This window comes from Saccostrea echinata, unplaced genomic scaffold (genome assembly GCF_033153115.1).
Source record: "Saccostrea echinata isolate AGI-Se365-2 ecotype Australia unplaced genomic scaffold, CSIRO_AGI_Sech_v1 ptg000033l, whole genome shotgun sequence".
Lineage (NCBI taxonomy): Eukaryota > Metazoa > Mollusca > Bivalvia > Ostreida > Ostreidae > Saccostrea > Saccostrea echinata.
The window spans coordinates 3,310,001-3,330,821 of NW_026889782.1; the positions used below are offsets into that span (position 1 = coordinate 3,310,001).

Sequence of the window (20,821 nt, forward strand, 5' to 3'; positions counted from 1 at the left end):
TTATAAAATTCCGTTTTTTGGTAAATTCGGTTCCAGTGCCAAGTTATGGGCAATTTCCTGATTTTAAAATGAAATTTTGTCCTCGAAGGATCTAAGAAACAGCTAAAGATATGAACTGGAGACTTGTTAGAGATGATAGACCATGACTTTTAGATGTTCGAAATTACTGTGGTTTTCGTCGTCAGTACTTCCGGTCGTCACAGGAAGTATTCAAAGAAATCGAAAATTTCAACTTTTCTTTTTTTATTCAAATCTTGCATCACATTATTGCAACTCTTTCGCAGTTTCGAAATATGTTGGTCCCACCGGAAACAAAAACGACAACTTCCGGTTATAAGAGAAAAACTACATAATTTGAGTATTTTACTTTCCCATAAATATCTTTTATAGGTAAAGTATTTGAAATGATTTTTAGATATGTTATTCATATTGCAAATGTCTAGAGTAACCTCAAATATCTCTGCAAAATTCACTTCCGGTCGCGTGTTTTACTGTCCTCAAAGTGAGAAAATATCTTAGCGAGATCTCTAAAACGGTAAGAGATTAAGACAACAAACTTATATGAGTAATAGACCTTGAAGAGTAGGCAAAATCCTTTGCGTTAAACCGTCACTTCCGGTCGTCACAGGAAGTGATCAAAGAAATAAAAAAATCAATTTTTCTTGTTTAAATTAAAACTTGCATCACCTTATTGCATCTCTTTCGCTGTTTTAAAATATGTAAGACTCCTCCGGAAATAAAAACTTCAACTTCCGGTTTTAGGAGATAAAATACGTTATTTCGATATTTAAGTTTCTCATAAATATCGCTTATAGAAAAAGAATTGAAATGTTTTAATACATGTTGTAGATACTGCAATGTCTAGAGACACGTTAGAGATTTTTTTTTCATAAAGTTCACTTCCGGTCGCGTGTTTTCCTGTCCTCAAAATAAGAATTTGTTCTAACAATTGCTCAGGAACAATAAACGACTGAAGTCTGAAACTTTCAGGACTGATAGTCCGTCATCAGTTTATTTGCATCGTATGAAAATCGTGTGTCGCCGTTACTTCCGGTCGTGACCGGAAGTGATGCAAAAAAGTGAATGGTTAATGGTTAGCACGTTGGATTTTCATGCTGACGACCAGGGTTAAATCTCCAGAGTATCTGAATTTCTTTTATCACTTTTTCAGCTTGAATTTTCGTTTTCATTTTCAGAATCGGACGGAAGACCTCTCATTGCTCGCAATGAGTTTCTAGTTCTTCTTCTTTTTCCTAGACGCCAACTTTGAGACCTCATATCTCGCTCATTTCTCAACGGATTTTGCTCAAATTTGCAGAGTTTATAGACGTTACAAAACTCTATTAGAATGTTGTCAAACAGTTCAAAAAGTCACTTCCACTTTTGAGTTATTTCCCTTTAAATGAAAATTTACGAGGCTTCATTTCCAGACAAAGGCTCCGAGACTACAAAAGTTGGAGCAGAAATTGTACCGAATTTAAATAATAGAAGGATTGAAGTTGTGCACATCGGTTTTTGTTTTTCGATTTCTGTATTCAAAATGGCGCTATATAGGGGTCAAAAATTAGAACGCCTAAAAGAGCGAAAATTTAGACAAATTTTCCTTTGTATCTTTAAAATTGAAAAATATTTTGATAAGACATGTAGAATAAAAGTTGTGCACAATTTTAAGACCTTTCATTTGACACCACTAAAAAGCTGGCCCCTCAAATTAGGGATCTGGAGCCCTTAAAAGTTTTTGCTTTATAACTCAAAAACGGTAAATATTTCAAAATGGCTGTCGTTAAAAAAGTTGTTCTTTAACATCTTATTGATCTCATGAAAATGTTACTTTGTTCGAGTCTTGTGTTTAAAATGCGCCAGAAGCTTGACCCATATAAAGGTAACTGTTTTCATTCAGCAAGTAAACGAGAGCTCTTCATGCGTGTAACTAAAATAAACTTACTATCAATAATAAACCTGGCTACATTAGATGCTAATATTCTTTAGAATAAGGTTCTTGAAGTGTTTTGTGCTTTATTTCCAAGTTATTTTTTGACAACTTTTCCTTTTATTTCATTTTTTCAAAGTCGAATAAACCAGTCTAGTAAAAAAAAAAAGGAAAGAAAGATAACCTTTTCTTCTTATCATATAAAAAACAAACGATATAGTTAGAAAATAAAAACATAACTTTGAAGCATAGACTATTCACAGCCATTAAGTGCACGCCTTTTACATTCACCTTGTGTGTTTACAATTATGTAACACCTCCCTCGATAGCGCGTGGCAAAGGAGGTCACCGGGGATCAATCGGCGTGTGATCCAGCGACCTAGTCATACACGAAACAAATCATAGAATGGCCATTCCAAATTCATTTTGTAAACTAAGTCATGAGTGGATAAATATGTTGAATCTTTCAGATTATTTCATAATATCTTTGATTTTATTCGCTGAATTACAGGAAAGTTCCATAATTATTTTTATAAAAAATTTGTTTCTCGATATCGAGGTAATTGTGTTTTATTTAAAATAAAATTCAAAATATGTTACCTTAATTAATTCCTACTAGTAATGGAACTTTTGAAACTTAAATGTACATGTATGTAATCTAATATACGTTCTTTTGTCGACGCCCTTAAAATGTACAACTGTGTATATACAAAGCGTTCCAAATATACGCATATTGAGCGAATGGAAATACAAAATCCCACATTCACACGCGCCTCCAAAATATGTAGAATGAGACATACATGCGTAACTGTATTTGAATATTACAAATTTATTAGACACCTAACCTTGAACAAATTATTTTTTTCTACTAAACTTGATATTGTATGCGAACAGAATGATAAACATGTAATTAATTATAGGTTCCCATTATTTTTTCTGAAAATCAGAACACATTTATCGGCTCTCTTAAGGTTTTACGGACACATACAATGTACACGCATCCAAGTACAGAACATGCACGTTTTATAAGTGCATATGCAAGAGCGCCCCAAATATATACATATCGAGCGTTTGAAATACAGAAAATTCTAAATCCCAAGTCTTTTTTTCCCATTACCTTGCAATAAAATATCGGTTAAACTGAAATGATTTTGTTGATTTACAGCATATATTAAAGTGAATTATAGGTCCGCTGAGTTGATCATGAGTTGTTTTTATAACGGGTAGTCCTCCTGTCCAGTCATCGTCACGGTTTGTAACATCGTAATTACACAGGTAAATACTAAGATGTCAATCTATATATTTTCCATAAGAAATGAATTACCGGGAGATGTCTCGTTTTCTCTGACCATATATTGACAGCGTTTATGAACAGCTGTTAAAACACAGGCCTTTGTAAACCGGTCAATCACAAAAAAAAAATCCGATACATAAAAAACAGAAAATATAAATGTCTCTGGAAAAACGGTGTCTTTAGATAACTAAAATAAATTAATGTCCGCCGATTTTTGAATTAATCCGAACATTCATTGATGTGTACCTGTACAGGCAGTGTGTCACTATTTTGAAGCCTTCGTCCAAACGAACAATATAATAAATCTTGAATGAACTAACCCCTTCAGTACACACACAATCGCCTACACCTGAAATCTAATCAAAATCAGATCTTTTTACGGCCCAAAATTCTGATAGTCGCTGTATTTCTAATCTGTTTGACTATACATGTACCTTTAACAAATATTCTTCAATTTTCTTCGGGACCCCTGCATCACTAGTCAGGTGCTATACCGACTGAGCTACCCAGGCCGATATCCACGACACAAACAACTACAGTTTTATTAACTAATATCTTCATTTTCTTTTCATTAAATCTTTCTTTTTTAAATAAATTTTTAATTATAAGAAATCCATGCAGGTGCTCCAGTGTCAATTATTGTGATAGAAGTACTTACCACGTGACCTGATCATAATGCCTTCATATTGGTCAACTCTGTGATGCATGGTGTGTATTTATCAAACCTTTCACAATCTTTCGTCTTGACCACAACTTTAAGTGTATTAAAAAGTCAAACGACTTCCTGTCAATTTTGAATATCGCTACCACATGTGAATTTTGAACTTTGATAACCAATTTCATTATTTTCATCAATACAACATATCCTTTTAGCCTGTCATTTTCGGATTTTTAAAAGCTAAACTCCACACAAAAAATCACGGACTTCTTGTTAAGTTACTATGCAAACAAACGACTGAAGCATCTTGAACACAAGAAGGGTGGGTGGGGTGCATAACTACATGTATAAATTAAAAAAGCAAAGGCGGATCCAGGGCCGGCGCGCCGCGCGCACGCCCCCCCCCCCCCCCGCTTCCGTTTGAATTTTTTGTATGTAGAACTTATATGTCCATTATCCTAAAATCAAGGAAAAAACATCTCTTATATGTAAGAATTTGTCAACTTCTGGGGGTTTCGCCCCTGGATCCCCACCAGGGCTTTGTCATAGACCTACTAGGGGCTTCAATGCAGCCCCCAGACCCCCCCCCCCCCGCCTTCTACCCCCCCCCCCCCGTTATGAAATTCCTGGATCCGCCACTGCTAGGGGCGTAATAAGCAAGAATAATATAGCTTTGAAGGGATGTGATCTTCGGTATTGGTACTTTTGCTACATTAAAAGTTTAAATCTAAAGTTTAAACTTATCTATACTATCGAGATAAGTTTAAACTTTGGATTTAAACTTTTAATGTAACACTTTTACCTATGATATATACACAAAGACCTCTAGATCTACACGACAGAAATAAAGCTTGAGCGGCAGCTCTGCTTTAAAACATGTATCTACTTTTCGGTACAATCATACAAAATTATTAGTATTTAGCATATCCTTGCTACAAATCACAAACACCATAATATTAAACTTGACATGTAACTAAAATTATACCATCAATAATCCATTAAAAGGATTATAAATATCTGTAGAAATTAAAAAGCAATTTGGAATTAAAAAAAAAACTGTCGGCGAGTTTCTTATTGCTGCTATTGCGTGGAACATGCCATTTGATTGACAATCTCTCTATATATGCCAGGACAGACACCTCTACATGTTACTTTTCAGGGACGTAGCATCGTTTTTGAAAGGGGGGGGGGGCAGCCAGAGAAAAAAAGTCACTTACCTGAAAAGACTTCACAACAAAAACCAAAAAAGGAAAATTGCCCAAATCCTATTTCCTGGGGGGGGGGGGGACAACGGGACTATACTGCAACAAAAAGTGGGGGCCAACGGGACTTTCAATGAACATTACTGAAGTAAAAAGTTAGGTCTGAAAAAAGGGGGGGGGGGCTGATGCTACGTGTCTGCTCTTATAGCTCATGCTTTATTTGATCTGCAATATCATAAGTTTACTTGATTGAATACCTCGGAGTCTCTCTTATCCTTTCGACAGCCTTTTAGTTTGACCAACTATACAAAATTTAGCGTTTTGAACAGTTGGCGTTAGGGCTTTCATACTTCACATCCGAAATTCTTTGTGACAAGACCTTTCCTTGGGAATAAATATTTTTGACCTTGTGACCTTCACCTTGGAGTTTGACCCACTTTTAAAAAAATTAACCTTGGCAATACCTTTTGAACGGTTGGGACTAGCGTTTTCACATTCATAGGTGTATTCCTTGTGACAACGCTGTTCATTGGATATCAACAATTTTTACTATTTGACCTTGACCTTGGAGTTTGACGTACTTTAAAAAAAGTTAAAAGTTTTGACTTTTTACCTTTGACCTGAGAGTTTGACCTACCTTTGAAACATTTTAATCTCATTCATAACTTTTCAACAGTTGGTGTTAGGGTTTTCATATTTTTACATGTGTGTTTCTTGTGACAAGACCCTCCCTTGAGTACCGACAGTTTTGACTTTTGTCCTTGACCTTGGGATTTGACCTACTTTTGAAAAAAAAAAGTTGACCTTTGCCATAACGTTTGAATAATTAATTCTAGGGCTTTCATATTTCATGTCTATTTCTTGTGACGAGGCATTCCTTTGGACACCGTTAATCTATCCTTGACTTTAACATTTGACTTGAGTATAAAAAAAAAAAAACCTTTGCCATACTTTTCAATAGTTAGTCCTAGCGGTTTCATATTTCATGGTTATATTCCCTGAGACGAGATTTTTCTTTGGGTAACATAATTTTTATCTCTTGACTTTGACCTTGGAGTTTGATACGGATTTGAGAAACTTAAACCTTTGCCTTAAGCTGCAATACCGGGGCATCAGTGTTTCACAAACACGTCTTGTTCAATATCCAAACTGGACAAAAACATTCACAATGAATCCTTAAATCATTGTGTGGAACCTGATAAATTATTTGACTCGATCTATGGTCTGAAAGAACATGGCTGAACTTATCCAATCAATAACTCACAGATTGGGATTTTTCTTAACCAGTGTGTGTTATGGTCTTGATGAAAGGTCATTTGGATGAGTTTGGTTGAGAAACTATAAATTCCTTACCGTCTTTTTCTAGTGAAACATTGTTGGTATCATGCACAGTGTGACATGGCCTAAACTCAAGTTCAAGGTCACTAAGGATAAGATATTTTGACTGGATGTATGGACTGTATGAACATGTGTGAATTTGAGAATTCAGTAATACAGAGATGGGGTTTGCTCATAACCAGAGTGTGTCATGGCTTTCACAAGGTCATTTGGAAAACTACATACACTCCTTTATCATCTTTTTACTACAGAGTGAAACATTGTTAGTTGATACCTCTTACAAGATTGCTTATAACCTTATGATATGGCATGACCTTGACTCAAGGTCACTTCTTCCTGCCTGCAGCTCCAACGGAAGACCTACTCGTTGCTTTGCAACGAGCTCGGCTCTAGTTTGCATAATTATAGTAAGTACTTTTCCCTTAGGAAATAAAATCTTCATGACCACAATTTTACAATATAGGCACGAGGGTAATTTTCCAACTGGTCATAATTTAAAAAAAATATTCAATGTTCATTAAACATCCTAATTTTTCCTGAACGTTCACTATTTCACTAGTATAAAATTACAGAACTTATGGCATACAAATCAATAGTTCTAGGTTGGGTGGAGTTGTTCATGTCAAGCAGAATTCATTATAAGCAGGTGGTCTTTTAAACCCCTGTTGCAAAATATACTCACATGCCTATGAGTTATGTAAAATTCAGATTTCTCTGCAAGAGGGAAACCGTAAAACCTTCTGCTTTTGATTCTCTGGCTTGTGCTGATTTCCTAAAAGTGCTCCTTTGAATTGTTTATAAATGCTTAACCTTTCATATGGAATTCTGCATATTGTCCTTTGATTGTTGAGACAATTCGTGGCTCAGAAATGCTTATAAACCAATACACATGCGATGAAATATCTCAAGATATATGTTCACTTAAATAAATATTTTCACAGATAGATGCATTAAATCTCTTTTCAGTGGCTCCAAATTATTTCCAGTGAACAATGAAACGTTGTGTAAAATCTTTCTGGAAGAAGTATAGCTGTAATGCATTAGACTGTTAACTAGGGTGGAAAATGCATTTGGAGATTTTTTATTCATACCTGTATAACGTAATATCTAAATAATATTCACAGTTGAGGAAGTAAGCAGGTATACGGTAACAAAAAAACACACACACTTTAGATATCTTTAAACAATATCTATTCAGAAAAATCTATATGGATTGGGCAACAAGCACTGCCTTAAAACACGCTCTTCTACAGAAACATTAAATTATAACACTCATATCTTCCGGTTATACCTTACCCTACATTAACCTGAATATATTATATAAAGCAGAACTAGCACAAAAAAAAGGACTGTAGACGGTTTTTGTTTTCACCCCCTCCCCCTTTCAGAGACTGTTGAAAAGACAAATATTCTGATGAATTATCTTCTTAATATAACGGTAAAATCAGCTTTTATGGACTATCTACAGAATTACCAAATTTAAATTAAAATACCCTTACCAAGCATTTGAAAAAGGACTCTCAGTATGAATGAAATTTGGAACACGAATTTGTAAACATTTTTAAAGGAAAGGTATTAAAATATATTGCTTCACAAATATACACACAAATAAATGATAGAATTAGCATTTTATATTATGCATATCAAATTTCAGCGGTCCGAACCCCAAAGTTTCTTTTAGGTATTGTTTATATAGTTAAGAAAATATAAAGGACTTTTAACCTCCCTCTCTTAGAAAAACAGAATCACCGTTAATTAGTAGGTAGACGACAGGAAGCGGTTATCCATGAGAAGTGCCCCCCCCCCTCCTGAATATTTATTTTGAGGGAGGCATCTTTTGCTTCGTTCTTTGTTTTCTTTATTATGCCCCAGTAGTCGAATGTTCGGGGGCATATAGTATTTGTACTGTCCGTCCCTCTTTCTCTCTGTCCGTCTGTCAGTTTTTCTGCAAAAACTTAAAACTTGCCCACAGCTTTTGATTTGTTGAAGATGTTTCTTCCATGTTTTACATGCGAGTTCATTGTAACAAGACCTTTTCTTTTATGGAGGGGGGGGGGGGACTTGACATTGGGGTTAGACCCAGTTTTTCAAAATTTGACCAAACTCAATCCTTGACAATAACTCTTGAAGAGTTGGGGCTAGGGCTTTCATTCTTCACATAACCGGTCACAATAGACTAATGGTAGGGCGATCGCTTCCTGATCGGGAGGCCTGGGTTTTATTATCTTACGCCGCGCCGCGTCAAACATAAGACGTTAACATAGGTAGTGACTTTTCCTTCGCCAAGCGCCTGGCATATAAAGTGAAAATCAGTGACTCTTTCGGATGAGACCTTTAAAACCGATGTCACGATAGGCGTTGGCACGATAAAGAACCCTCACTGCTCAATGGCCCTAAGTGCAGAGTATAGGTCTATATTTGAACCCCTTCACCGGCATATTTGAGTGAAAAATTCTTAAATGGGACGTCAAACAACATACAACCAATCAACCAGTTCACTCTTAACATGTATATTCCTTGTGAGAAGACTGCCTTTTTACCTTGACCCTGGAAATTGACCCACTTTTGAAAAACTTTAACCTTGGCAATAACTTATGAACGGTTACAACCAGGGCCTTTCATATTTCACAGGTGTATTTCATGTGACAAGCTCTTCTATTGGATACCAATAATTTTGACCCTTTAACCTCAACCTTGGAGTTTGATTGATTGATTGTATGTTGTTCAACGTCCCATTCGAGAATTTTTCACTCATATAGAGACGTCACCATATACCGGTGAAGGACTTCAAATTTTGACCTTTACTCGGCAATCAGGGACATCAAGTAGTGAGGGATCTTTATCGTGCCAACGCCTGCCGTGACACGGGACCTCGGTTTTTAAGGTCTCATCCGAAGGACCCGCAACTTTCACTTCAAAGTGCCGAGCGCATGGCGAAGGAACAGTTGCTACCCATTTTTTTTATCAACTTAGGTCAGTCGCGGCCGAGATTCGAACTCGCGGCCTCCCGATCATGGAGCGAGCGCTCTACCGACTGAGCTACCGTGAACGGTCCTTTGAGTTTGATTTGCTTTCGAAAAAAAATTGGCAATAACTTTTAAACAGTTTCAGCTAGGGCTTTTATATTTCACTTGTGTATTTCGTGTGAGAAGACCTTCATTGTGTATAAATATTGTTGGCCTTGGAGTTTGACCTACTTTTGAAAAAAATATTAACCTTAGCCATAACTTTTGAATGGATAGTACTAAAACTTTCATATTTCACAGTTTTATTTCTTGTGACAATACCATCCCTTGGGCTCCATTAATTTTGACTATTTTTACCTTGAGGTTTGATTTACTTTTGAAAAACTTTAACCTTCGCCATAACTTCAACGGTTGGTGCAAGTGTTTTCATATTTCACAGTTACACATGTATATTCCTTGAGAGACTTTTCTTTCGGTACCAACATCTCTTGACCTTGGAGTATGACTTGCATTTGAGAAACATTACCTTTGTCATAAGCTGCCATAGGGGGCATCAGTTTTTTCACAAAGACATCTTATTTTTTATTTAATAAAGTTGTTGTTTCCTATTCTTTTGTTAATTAGAAGTGGATTCTCAAAAACTACAGAATTTTTAGAAAATTCAAAATCGTCATTTTTTTTAAGTCATACAAATCAAAAAGTACTACTTTACTTCACTTTATACAACTTCCTCGCGATAAGGAGTTTTTCATATGATAGACAACTGTTCCTTCAATAAAAATCGAATTCGAACGAAAATCTTACCTGGAATTCCGATTGTGTTCCTGTATTAGTCGACCTGTCTTTACATTCCTAAGAAGCTGAATTTATTCATAAACTTCTACATTAGAAGGGAAAAAAACACTTGCTCAGATAAATCGCTGATGTTTTATCAATTAACAATAGTTACTTTAATTCATTAGTTGACACGATATATCCCAGTGAACTTGAATAAAACACACCACAGAGTCTGCCACATTTATTTCATATTTAGATGTTACATTGACTATAGACGATAAGGCATAACTATTGTTAGGCTTTTCATAACTAAATTTAACAACGGATTGTTCCGTCTACCTTATCATTCATAGGGCTCATGTAAAAAGTCACGTTGGGTGTGTCAACAGGGGATGCTTGCTCCTCCTAGGCACCGGATCCAAACCCTGGAATTTCCGGTGGTCTATCTTGTATGCCCTGTTCACATATTTGTATTGTTTATGGATTTTTTGAGATCGATCACTGTTCGTAATCTGTTTGACAGTGGATGAGTTATTATCAGGTAAAGTCAAGGTTGACAAGATACTGGATCAAGTTGTTTTATGCTAAAGAATCACAGAGAGCCAGAATGACTTGTTGTAAATTAGTGACAAATGGCAAAAAGCAACGTTATATATCCAAGTCTCTGTGTACTGAATTGTAGCACTAGGCAAGTGACAAAAACATATCTGTATATATTGAATACCTTACACAATAGGTAAGTGTTCATTGTATTTGAATATTTTGCATTCATTATCATCCCTTTAAGGCTTGGGAAAACCACTTACGATCACAGGGAGATCGCTCGGGTATAGCAAGATACAATAAGCAAGCCCTTAGGTGATTTTTACCAGATTTTTTGAAATTCTTGGGCAACATTGCTTTTTCTATCAGTTAATTTTGTTTTATACTTCTATGGATCCTTTACAGTGTTGTAAAATTTTTACCGTTTAACATTTGTACAAGAATCTTTTACAACGAGCGTTGACAGAGGTGTTGGGAGCGCAGCGGAAGACAACTCTGGATAGAGAATGATGTAAAATATGACAGCCTTAGCTTCAACCAATCCAAACTTTCGGTAGGTTTACGTTTTTGCCGACAAACAAACATACACACAGGGACAAAGCTATATGTATATATATATATCTCGCTGTTTATGCCCCCGAATCTGCAATTTATACGAGGCATAAAATCCCTAACGGATTACAGACTTTGAAAAGAAATAAGGAATATTTTCATCATGTTTGTTTCTAAAATAAGGTTCTTAAAATTATGAGTTCATGATTATTATTAAACTTTACAAGTAAATTTACCATGGTATTAAGTATTTCATTCCTAGCCACCAATTACAAATTCGATATCTAGACAGGGAAATTATTTAACTTCCCTTAAATGTGAGAACAAAGCAGATATTTCCTTATGTATTATACGGGCAAAGCTGACAAGGCTTAACGAAACGATTGATTCAGAAATAATTTTCTTACCTTTGTACACTTACAATGTACAGAACGTAAAACAACATGACATCCACAATTACTTTGTGATTATAATGTGCTTTCACCGAAAATACACTTTTCGGGAAATGACGTCAAATTTAGAATAGTATTTTTACTCGCAGATACATGTACTGTCATTCTTCATTGAAACAGCTTTGTGTGGAAAAAATCATATTCAAAATACCTGGTTAATGTTGTTCATTTGTCAGTTACAGTCAAAGTTGTTATACCCTCGCAGAAGTTTAGAGGGGGGGGGGGGTATATTGGAATCAGCATGTCCGTCTGTATGTAGACGTGATTTTGTCCGGACCTTTTCTAGAAGACCATATCATGGATTTGTCTGAAAAGTTGTACAATCATTCACCGTATGAAGGTGTGCACCTGGTATTTTCATCATGATTGGATAATTTTACAGGTGTTTTTTTTTCTTAATTTTTATTGACTTAATCATTTTGAGATCGTGTAGGTTTGAGACAAAGAATCTAGAACTGCCAGTTGGTACATCTGTATAAAAATGTGAATTGCATTTTAAAACTACTCATTAAAACTCAAAAAATAACCAAGTATTAAAAAAAGTTTTTTGGTAGATAATCTATACAAATCTAAGTCATGAAGTAACCTTGTTTAAAACAGTTGCATCAAGATTACACAGTTCTTTTTTTTTCATTATATAAAACTTGTAAAAAAAAATTTAAAAAATCTTTGTTTTCAACAGAATTACATACGAGGGCTGTTCGGAAATATTGAGACAATGCGTATATTCTTCTTCTAATGAGCGTCTGTCAGTGAAAATTTTCATATACGTTTGACTAAAACTAAGAATTAATAAAAGCAACACTGCATGAAAAGTGGCGTTTAATATAATTTAATAAATTCGTTTACTTAATTAAACTTCTTGTTTTGAATTTAATTTATGTATAACGTTAAATTATACATAAAATATATTGTGATATAATTAAATACATTTTTCATATAAGTATAATTAGATTTAATGCAAAATACAACGAGAATAATATAGTTTAAAGAAAAAATTATACGTTTCGTTTAAGAAAATAGACCTGTAAAAGGAAATCCGCTTATACTTTAAGTTTAAATGTGTTTGTGATATTTTACAATGTGATAAATAATGTGTCAATAATTCTTTATTTTATACAGAATAAAATATTGTTTACATAGAGAATAATACATACCCTTTTCCATATCACATCCTGTATCAGCCCGAGACACCAATATCAGCCATAGGGCCGAAGGCCTGAGGGCTGATATTGGTCGCGGGCTGATACAGGATATGATATGGAAACGGGTAAGTTTTATTATATTTATTACATACTTAGTAATAAAATACAGAACACATTAAGTTGAGAAGAAAATAAGTAAATAATCATGCATGGACTTCTTAAAATGTACACAGTCTATTGTCTCGTACAGTTTCGGTTTGTTTCTGCATGTACTTCTATTTCAAATGTCCCCAATCCGTAATTTTAAAATAATATATTATTTATCAGTTAGATTATCATTACATTCAACATGTTCAAAAAGTTAAAATTAAGAGAATTATGTACCGCCCAAATATGTGTATGATCACAAGTACTGTTTTTGAGGTTTAATTTATTGGGGGTGTGATATTGATCCGTATCAGCCCTGCAGGGCTGATCGATAACCTATATCAGCCCCGCAAATCCATATCAGCCCTGCAGGGCTGATACGGCTACTGTGACGTCAGCCTTATCGCATATGCAAAAATCCTGTATTTATCACTTAGTATGTAATAAATATTTATTAATGAAAAAAGATGAAAATCTTTTACATTAAAGCATTTGATACACATGTATAACGCGTTTATTTTACCCCGCGCTTGAAAAGCGGGAGGGTATATACTAGTAGTAACCGGTATGTCCGTCCGACCGTCTCCATGTCTGTAAGTCCGTCCGTTTGTCTGTTACGTTTTCGTGTACACATCTCTTATCCGCCTCTCATACCACTGAATGAAATTTTATTAAACTTTCACAGAATCTTATTACATATTGCCATTGTGATCTCCTATCTTACTTTCTGATCTCATATATATTTTGGGTCTCACACAACAAAACATGAACACGCCCATTATATTCATATGGGTGGCGGGAGATATCATTAAATGAGCTCCTATATCTCATAGTACCACTAGGTTGACTTTTAATTTACTCTTAAATATTTTAAAATTGATAATGTATATGGTAGTGATAAATTTGTGTGGAAAAATGGATGATAAAACCTGTATCAGATTAATATTGTTTTGTTTAATTTACTGCTGTTTTTTTTTTTTTTTTTTTTTTTTTTTTTTTTTTTTTTTTTTTATATAGATACAGCATATAATATATGCTTTTAATCGTGGGAGGGTTCCATAGCCAAAAATACAAAAAAAAAAAACTTTAATGAACTTAATTAGTAAAAAATTTAAAATTCTTGGAACCTCTAGTATATTCTATTTTGATTACCAAAATTATTCCAGTTTCAAATGATCATCTCTCTCTCTCCCTCTCTCTCTCTCTCTCTGTTTGCATAAAATACTTTTTTGAATCAGATCTTTGAATGTACACAAATGAATTCGAAATAAAGAATGAAGCAAGACTGATTATTTCTTTAAGTATTCTGATACATGTAACTGGTTGCATATATTTTTCTTTAAAATGCTAAATGCTTTCCAATGGGTACTATGAATAGAACTTTCTTATTTCCTATTTTGCCTTTGGAGTAAACAAATTTGCATCGAATTCTTTGAATGGGAAGAAATATCGATGGACCACTGTCATCAAAAATATTGGCAGACCATACTTCAACAGGTGCCCCACAATGTCTCTTCAGCTCCAGATTTGGTGCTAGCCATGTGATTTTAGCCAGGATATGCACCCTACTACTCCCATTCACAACAAGATTATGACGCAAGAAATACTCTACGATCCCTGGCCACAACCGGTCGTCATTCTCAGCAACAATTTGTCCGTTTCCTGCGTTCCAGTTTGACATTATGTACATGTATGCAGAGCGACAATATCTCGACTTAATTGATCCTAAAGTTTCACTTCCTAAGGACACTGCCTTGAATTTCATGAACGAGGTACAAAGAACACAATCATCATCCTCAGTCAATTGATAGATTGTTTTGTACATTTGTTTCAAGAAATTAATTTCAACTTCATCAAGAACTGCAGGGGAGCCATGTTTCAAATCTACATTTTCAGTATCGTCCCATTTCTGTAGGTGTTTGATACACGAAGGAAGAGACATGGAAATAAAATCCATTTTTTTGGAATCACGCAAATAACCACCGTTTGTTTCTTTTTCTTGTGTCACACTCTCTAAAACAGGTAAAAATTCTCCTTTGAAATGTTCTGGATAATTAATTTCGGAGATCAGAGCATTTCTATTAAAACGCCTCATCAGCTGCAATTCTATAGATCTGTTATTGTTAGGAAGTGTCCCCAAGTAGCCATTGTATCGTTCGACACTATATAACCAGAATGAATGCACCGGTCCATAGTCTAACATACAATCTGCAATATGCGCATGTAGGTGCATATTAGGTGTAACAAAGTTAGTTCCGTAACATTCCTCAACACCTCTACAAAATGCCAGTAAATATTGATCAATCAATCTTATATCATCTTTCGAAATTGATCGTGAGCATAAGAGCCTGCTTGCTAGGACGAACAATCGCCAATGGTGTAATAACCTATCTGGTATCTGTCCTTTTAATGCATACACTGAAAATATATTGGTCCAGTGCATCCATTGTTCGGCGGTGAATCCACCAAAAGAAGATGAAATTTTACGGGGTATTTTTCCCAGTGATGCAGGTGTTTCAATAGTGTCAACTTTTTCCTGAATGCTTTCAAAAGAATCTTCAAGAATTGTCCCTGTAGATAACCAAACTTTGATCATATGCTTTGCTGACCCCAGATACATATTATGCATGGGGTCAATTATCGACATTCGGATGGGGTCAAAATAACTCAGACGACTGAGTTCTGAAAATCTAACACCCATGTCATTTTCAAATTCAACTTTTCAGATTTGGTTTTAGCTCCCAAAACTTTATCAATGGGAGAAGTATGGTCCTTTATTTCTCTTTTCTGCAACTGATCTCTATCAAATCCGGAATAGTCTTTATTTCCTACAGTCCCGGGAAATTCTTTAAAACACTTCGAACAACCTAGATTAGCTGTGTGGCCCAAAAACCCGCACAGTTTTCTTGTTGCAGGAATATCGCACCCTACACACATAACGTTGACAACGACACTCTTATTTGCATAAGCTGAGAAAGCTTCAAACCCTTTGCTCCATGCTTCATTTAGCTCGTTGACAAGTGGTTTGATAAATGTGTTCGTACTGGGTTCTTTGCCCATATCTGGAATTATCCCTATGAGAATTACATTTTCTAATTTGAATCTTAATTGTCTGGGAAGGTTGAGAACAACAGCATATATTACACCTATGGAATATTTTACGTGCTGGAAAGGCTGAAACCAATCCAGGTTGAGCATAAGGCCAAATGAATGAGGAGAATCCAAGAAATTGTTGTATTTTTCTGTGTTAAATTCTTTCCATACTCGCCCATCGTAAACATCAAAACACATATCTTGGGGTATGCTGCGTTGTCGCCAAGAGTTACAAACTTCAACAAACTTTTTTCGTTGCAAAAATCGTTTTACAGTTTCAGTAATTGGCTTGTAGCAGTATAATTTATATGGGTAAAGCTTTTCATCTCCGTTTGATAACTTGACCAACCTCATTAGAGGTTCATTGCATTTTGTTCGTCTACCTTTTTGTGTGTGATTGGGAAATGCTATGTTTGTACAATTAGCAGTTGCCTCCTTCCCTTCCACAATTATTGAACTTTCTTTCAGTGTGTAAAGTGAACAACATTTTTTGCAAACAACAAACCTTTTGAAATTGTCAAGCTTTAAATTGAGAGATTTCCACAACATGTACAATGACCCTAGAAAAATAGCTGACAGGCTGTAAAAGACGGGGTGTGATTTGCACAATTCCGATAAAAATGTAAAAACAAAATTCAAAAGTTGATTTATTGCTGTGTTGGATATCATATTTACACTCTGCCATGTGCAGATGAAGAGACAAAACCATATTGTAAATGAAGTAATCGATGTGTTGTTTGATTCCGCTTTCGCTGGAACCTCCTGTACATCCCCAATGTCCATCTGAATATCATCTGTAGAAATAGTATTCCAAATCTCTTCTGAATCACTATTATTCCCTTCTGCTATATCTTCATTGGGCAGTTTACAAAGACGCTTGCGAATAAAATCGCGCATACCGTTTCTTAATTGTTCGATGTTGCTACTATCATCAAACTCATCATCACTAATTACAGTATGTGGAGTGTCATAAGGACTTTCTTTGGAATTTTCATCAACATTTGTTGAAGTATTAGGTGACTTTGCAGAATTTTTAATTCCACATGTCCATTCATTGTTTTGAAAGTATTTGGGTTTGTGCGAAGAAATAAAATAAGATCTGGAAAATTGAGTTTCGCATCCTTCACATGTTTTCCTAGTTCTTATTTTTTTCAGTGTTATTTTCTCACTCTCTGCTGCGTTAGCAGTGCCTTTCCTTTTCTCGGTGGGCATTTTGAAGGTAAACTCAGAAATTATACATAAACTTATTCAGTTAAATGCACGGGACTCAACCAAGTCAGCATCTTTCTAAGTACCTGTGGAGTAAACAAATGCAGCCACTTAAAACCAGGAATTCGAATACTAAATGCAATTTCATAGTAACACAAACATTCTAGTACAGTAAAACTCGTTTAGTACGAGCACGGATATAGCGAATTCACGTAAATAGGGATGTTTTTCAGGGTCCCCGGCAAAATTTCTATCAAATCTGTGTAAAATTTTACGGTTATAACGAAAACTCTGATATATCGAATTTACGGTTATAGCGAATTGATTTTGAATCCTGTTGAGGTTAAATATAAAGAAATTCACATCTATTATAAAGAAATTTCAATGATGTTGATGATTTTTTTTCTTTTAGCAGTTGTATATAAAATTCGATTCATAATAAAATCTTAGTTATCGTAGGTATGTTTTATAATATCTGCTTCCCTAACATATTTGGTAGGAATACTTGAAGGAAAACATGCACATTGCGAATTCGCTATAATATAATTATTCTTATACTAATTCGTTATACGGATATTACGATTTACGGATATAGCGAATTAAATTCACAGGACTTCGCTATAATCAAGTTTTACTGTAAATGTCTTTAAGAACCCTCTCTACACTGCACACTCAAGAGTTCTCATTCTGTTGTATTTTTTGCAGTTAGAATGGTCTGCCCTTAAGGTATTCACTCCCTAATAGCAACAGATTCAATAATATTTAATACATAACAGATTTGTAAGTGTTAATATAAATACTCAGTTTATTTAGAAATAATTCCCATTTATTACAATTAACATGTAAGAGTAAGATTTTTCCTAATTTATGACCTTGAATTTTGGTACGAGTTATCTCCATCTTTTTTACTTGATAAAAAATCAATTTAAAAAAAAATTATTGGAAAAAAATGTTTTCAGTTGCCGTTCTATTTCTAACGTATCAATGCATATTTCCACCACATTATTTATTAATATATTTATATTCCAAAAAGAAAAAAAATTAATGAAAAACGCTTTTCCCCTTAGACTTCAATGCCATCATTGTTTATTAACTACTGCAAAAAATTACAATAGAACCAGAACTCTTGAGTGCAGTGTAGAGAGGGTTCTTAATATAAGAGTATTATGTATCTGACGGATATTTAAGAGTAGAAAATTTAGTCCTGTTAAGGATGGAAATCTTTAAATCTAAATTCTAAAATGTAGAATATTACAGTATATTACACAGTTTGTAATCACTTGAAGTATTCATAACATTTTGAAAGGCCAAGATAAATTAATTTAAGAGGTAATTTACATGTACTTTCTCCAAGAAGTAAACAACATTGATTTATATTCCCTGCTATTGATTTGTGTTTTATTATTTTCACTGGGGGTTAATGCCACGTACGATAGATTGAATATTAAAGATGCTTTATTAAATGTTTTATACATAGTCACTTTCAAAGGTGACAGTGACACATCATATCACTTGCAATGTAGTCTGGCTATCGGTTCTCTCAAATCTTTGATTTAATAACTTTCACCACGTAGTTTTTTATTTAAATTTGCACCAAAATAGAATTTAGAGTGAAAAATATTTGTATAGATTAATAAGGATGGTTTCGGGAGGGCAGACATTTGAACATCACAGAAGGTTTACAATTTCTTTATATTCTAGAAATTTATTATTTGCATCATTTGCAATGAAATTAGGCCAAAAAATATATAAACCAATCCAGACATCCATTTTTTGTTTGTATCATCTGTCCTTAAAATTATTTTAATATGTAAAGAGATTCAATGACTCAGTCTGTGTTCCTTTAACTCATAACTTTGGGAAAAAGCAAACAAATAAACAAATTTTAGTTTATTTAATAAAATTTTCCAGAGACTACCCTGTGAATTTTATCATTCAGTCTCTTAAATTCCATCCATTTCAAATATAAAGGATCGCGCTCAAAAGGCATCAGATTATGCTTGTGACTTATGATTTTTATATTAGACTGGCTTTTCTTTTTCTCAGGATTGTTACTTTTCCTCGAGCTTTCCCCCACGGAATCGTCACTCTTATATGTACATATAGGTGTAGTCGTTGGAATCCCTGTTTTTTTTTTTTTTAAATTTTTCCTCTACCTTTTTACGTTGTTTTCTTCTTTTCCTGTACGCTTTTTTTGAATCTGCATGGTGTCGTCCCATAAGTTTTCTGAAAGTTTAACAATTTTGATATGAAACAATTACATAATTAAACATATAAATAAAGATTTTTGAATCTTTGATGAAATATTTGAATCAGTAGAATGTACTATGTGTGTGTGTGTGTGTGAGAGAGATTTGAAAGAAAAACTGCTAAATCTATACTCAGCTGTATTTGCAAATGTCAAAATTTTGTGAAAATGGAAAATAGACTGCGCTACAACTTAATTATACAAGATTGTAATTACTATTGTATGTACATGTATCTTTCTAAATGCTAAGAACCAAACTTCTAAATGAAGCAAAGAGATATTATAAAAATTATCATAGCTTAGATAGTTTTCAAAAAATATGTTTGGATCATTACATGTGAAAATATGAATGTCTGACTTCAACTTGTGGCCTACATTTCTTATAATTTAAAATGACATTATAAAGCACAATAACTTGATTTGTATGTCACATTACTTGAACACAATTTTTTTTATCTCCTTATTGTTGATGTACTGTCTCAGTGGTGGATCCAGAGGGGGGGGGGGGGGGTCGGGGGTTGCAACCCCCCCCCCCTGGATTTGCAAAAAAGAAAGACAAATAAGAAAGTTCCAATTGATTTTTTGGTTTTTTTTTTACTATAGAAAAGTTTAGTAAAAGGCTAATGTTGTAAAATATAAAGAAATTCGGTTGTGAAAAACAAAATGCAGAAACCCCACCCCTTTTACAAAATAGGATTTTCTGGTTCGGATCTCAATTTCCTTTCTTTCTTCTAAAACTTTTTGGTAATCCATATAAGTACTTTTTCCCAAGTTGATCAACCTCCCACTTTTAAAAGATCCACGCATGTGCCTTTGTCTACTAATAATTATCTTCCATGCCTCTTTGGGGGGCCCTTGCTTGGAAATAAAATATTGTCTTAATTTTGTATAAAATATTAAAAATTCATAAAAGACGACTAAAGTTAAATTTACTTATTATAGTAAATTAGAGAAAAAATAATTGCTATTTACACCTAAACCTAAGGGTTTTTTTAAAAAACAATTTAAACAGTTATCCGCCCTTCACAAAATGTAACGTTACATGGCATAAAATCATTAAAATATAAGAAAAGGGATATAAGCGAGTCATTTAATTTGAGCGAGATTAAATTCTTAACAAATTATCAACAAAACTACATTTATTCGTTTAAATTTTAAGAAAAAAATCTTCAATTAATTTTTTCTCCTCTGTGCGCATGCATTTTTTTAATTAGCCAATCAAATTCAAGCCGCAGCCTCATGGATATTTTAAGCCCGCCAAACTGTA

At 34.2% G+C, this 20,821-nt stretch overlaps 1 protein-coding gene across 1 annotated transcript in view; it reads right to left on the reverse strand.

Moving 5' to 3' along the window:
* Positions 1–17,309, reverse strand: part of LOC133199292 (uncharacterized) — a 74,661-nt gene extending 57,352 nt beyond the window's left edge. Inside the window, exons 1-3 of the mRNA XM_061335120.1 lie at positions 16,773–17,309; positions 15,940–16,178; positions 14,463–15,280 (exon numbers count right to left, since the gene is read on the reverse strand). Coding sequence (XP_061191104.1) covers positions 14,463–15,280; positions 15,940–16,178; positions 16,773–17,309 — 1,594 coding nt within the window. The remainder of the gene's footprint in view (positions 1–14,462; positions 15,281–15,939; positions 16,179–16,772) is intronic.
* Positions 17,310–20,821: the final 3,512 nt, after the last annotated feature.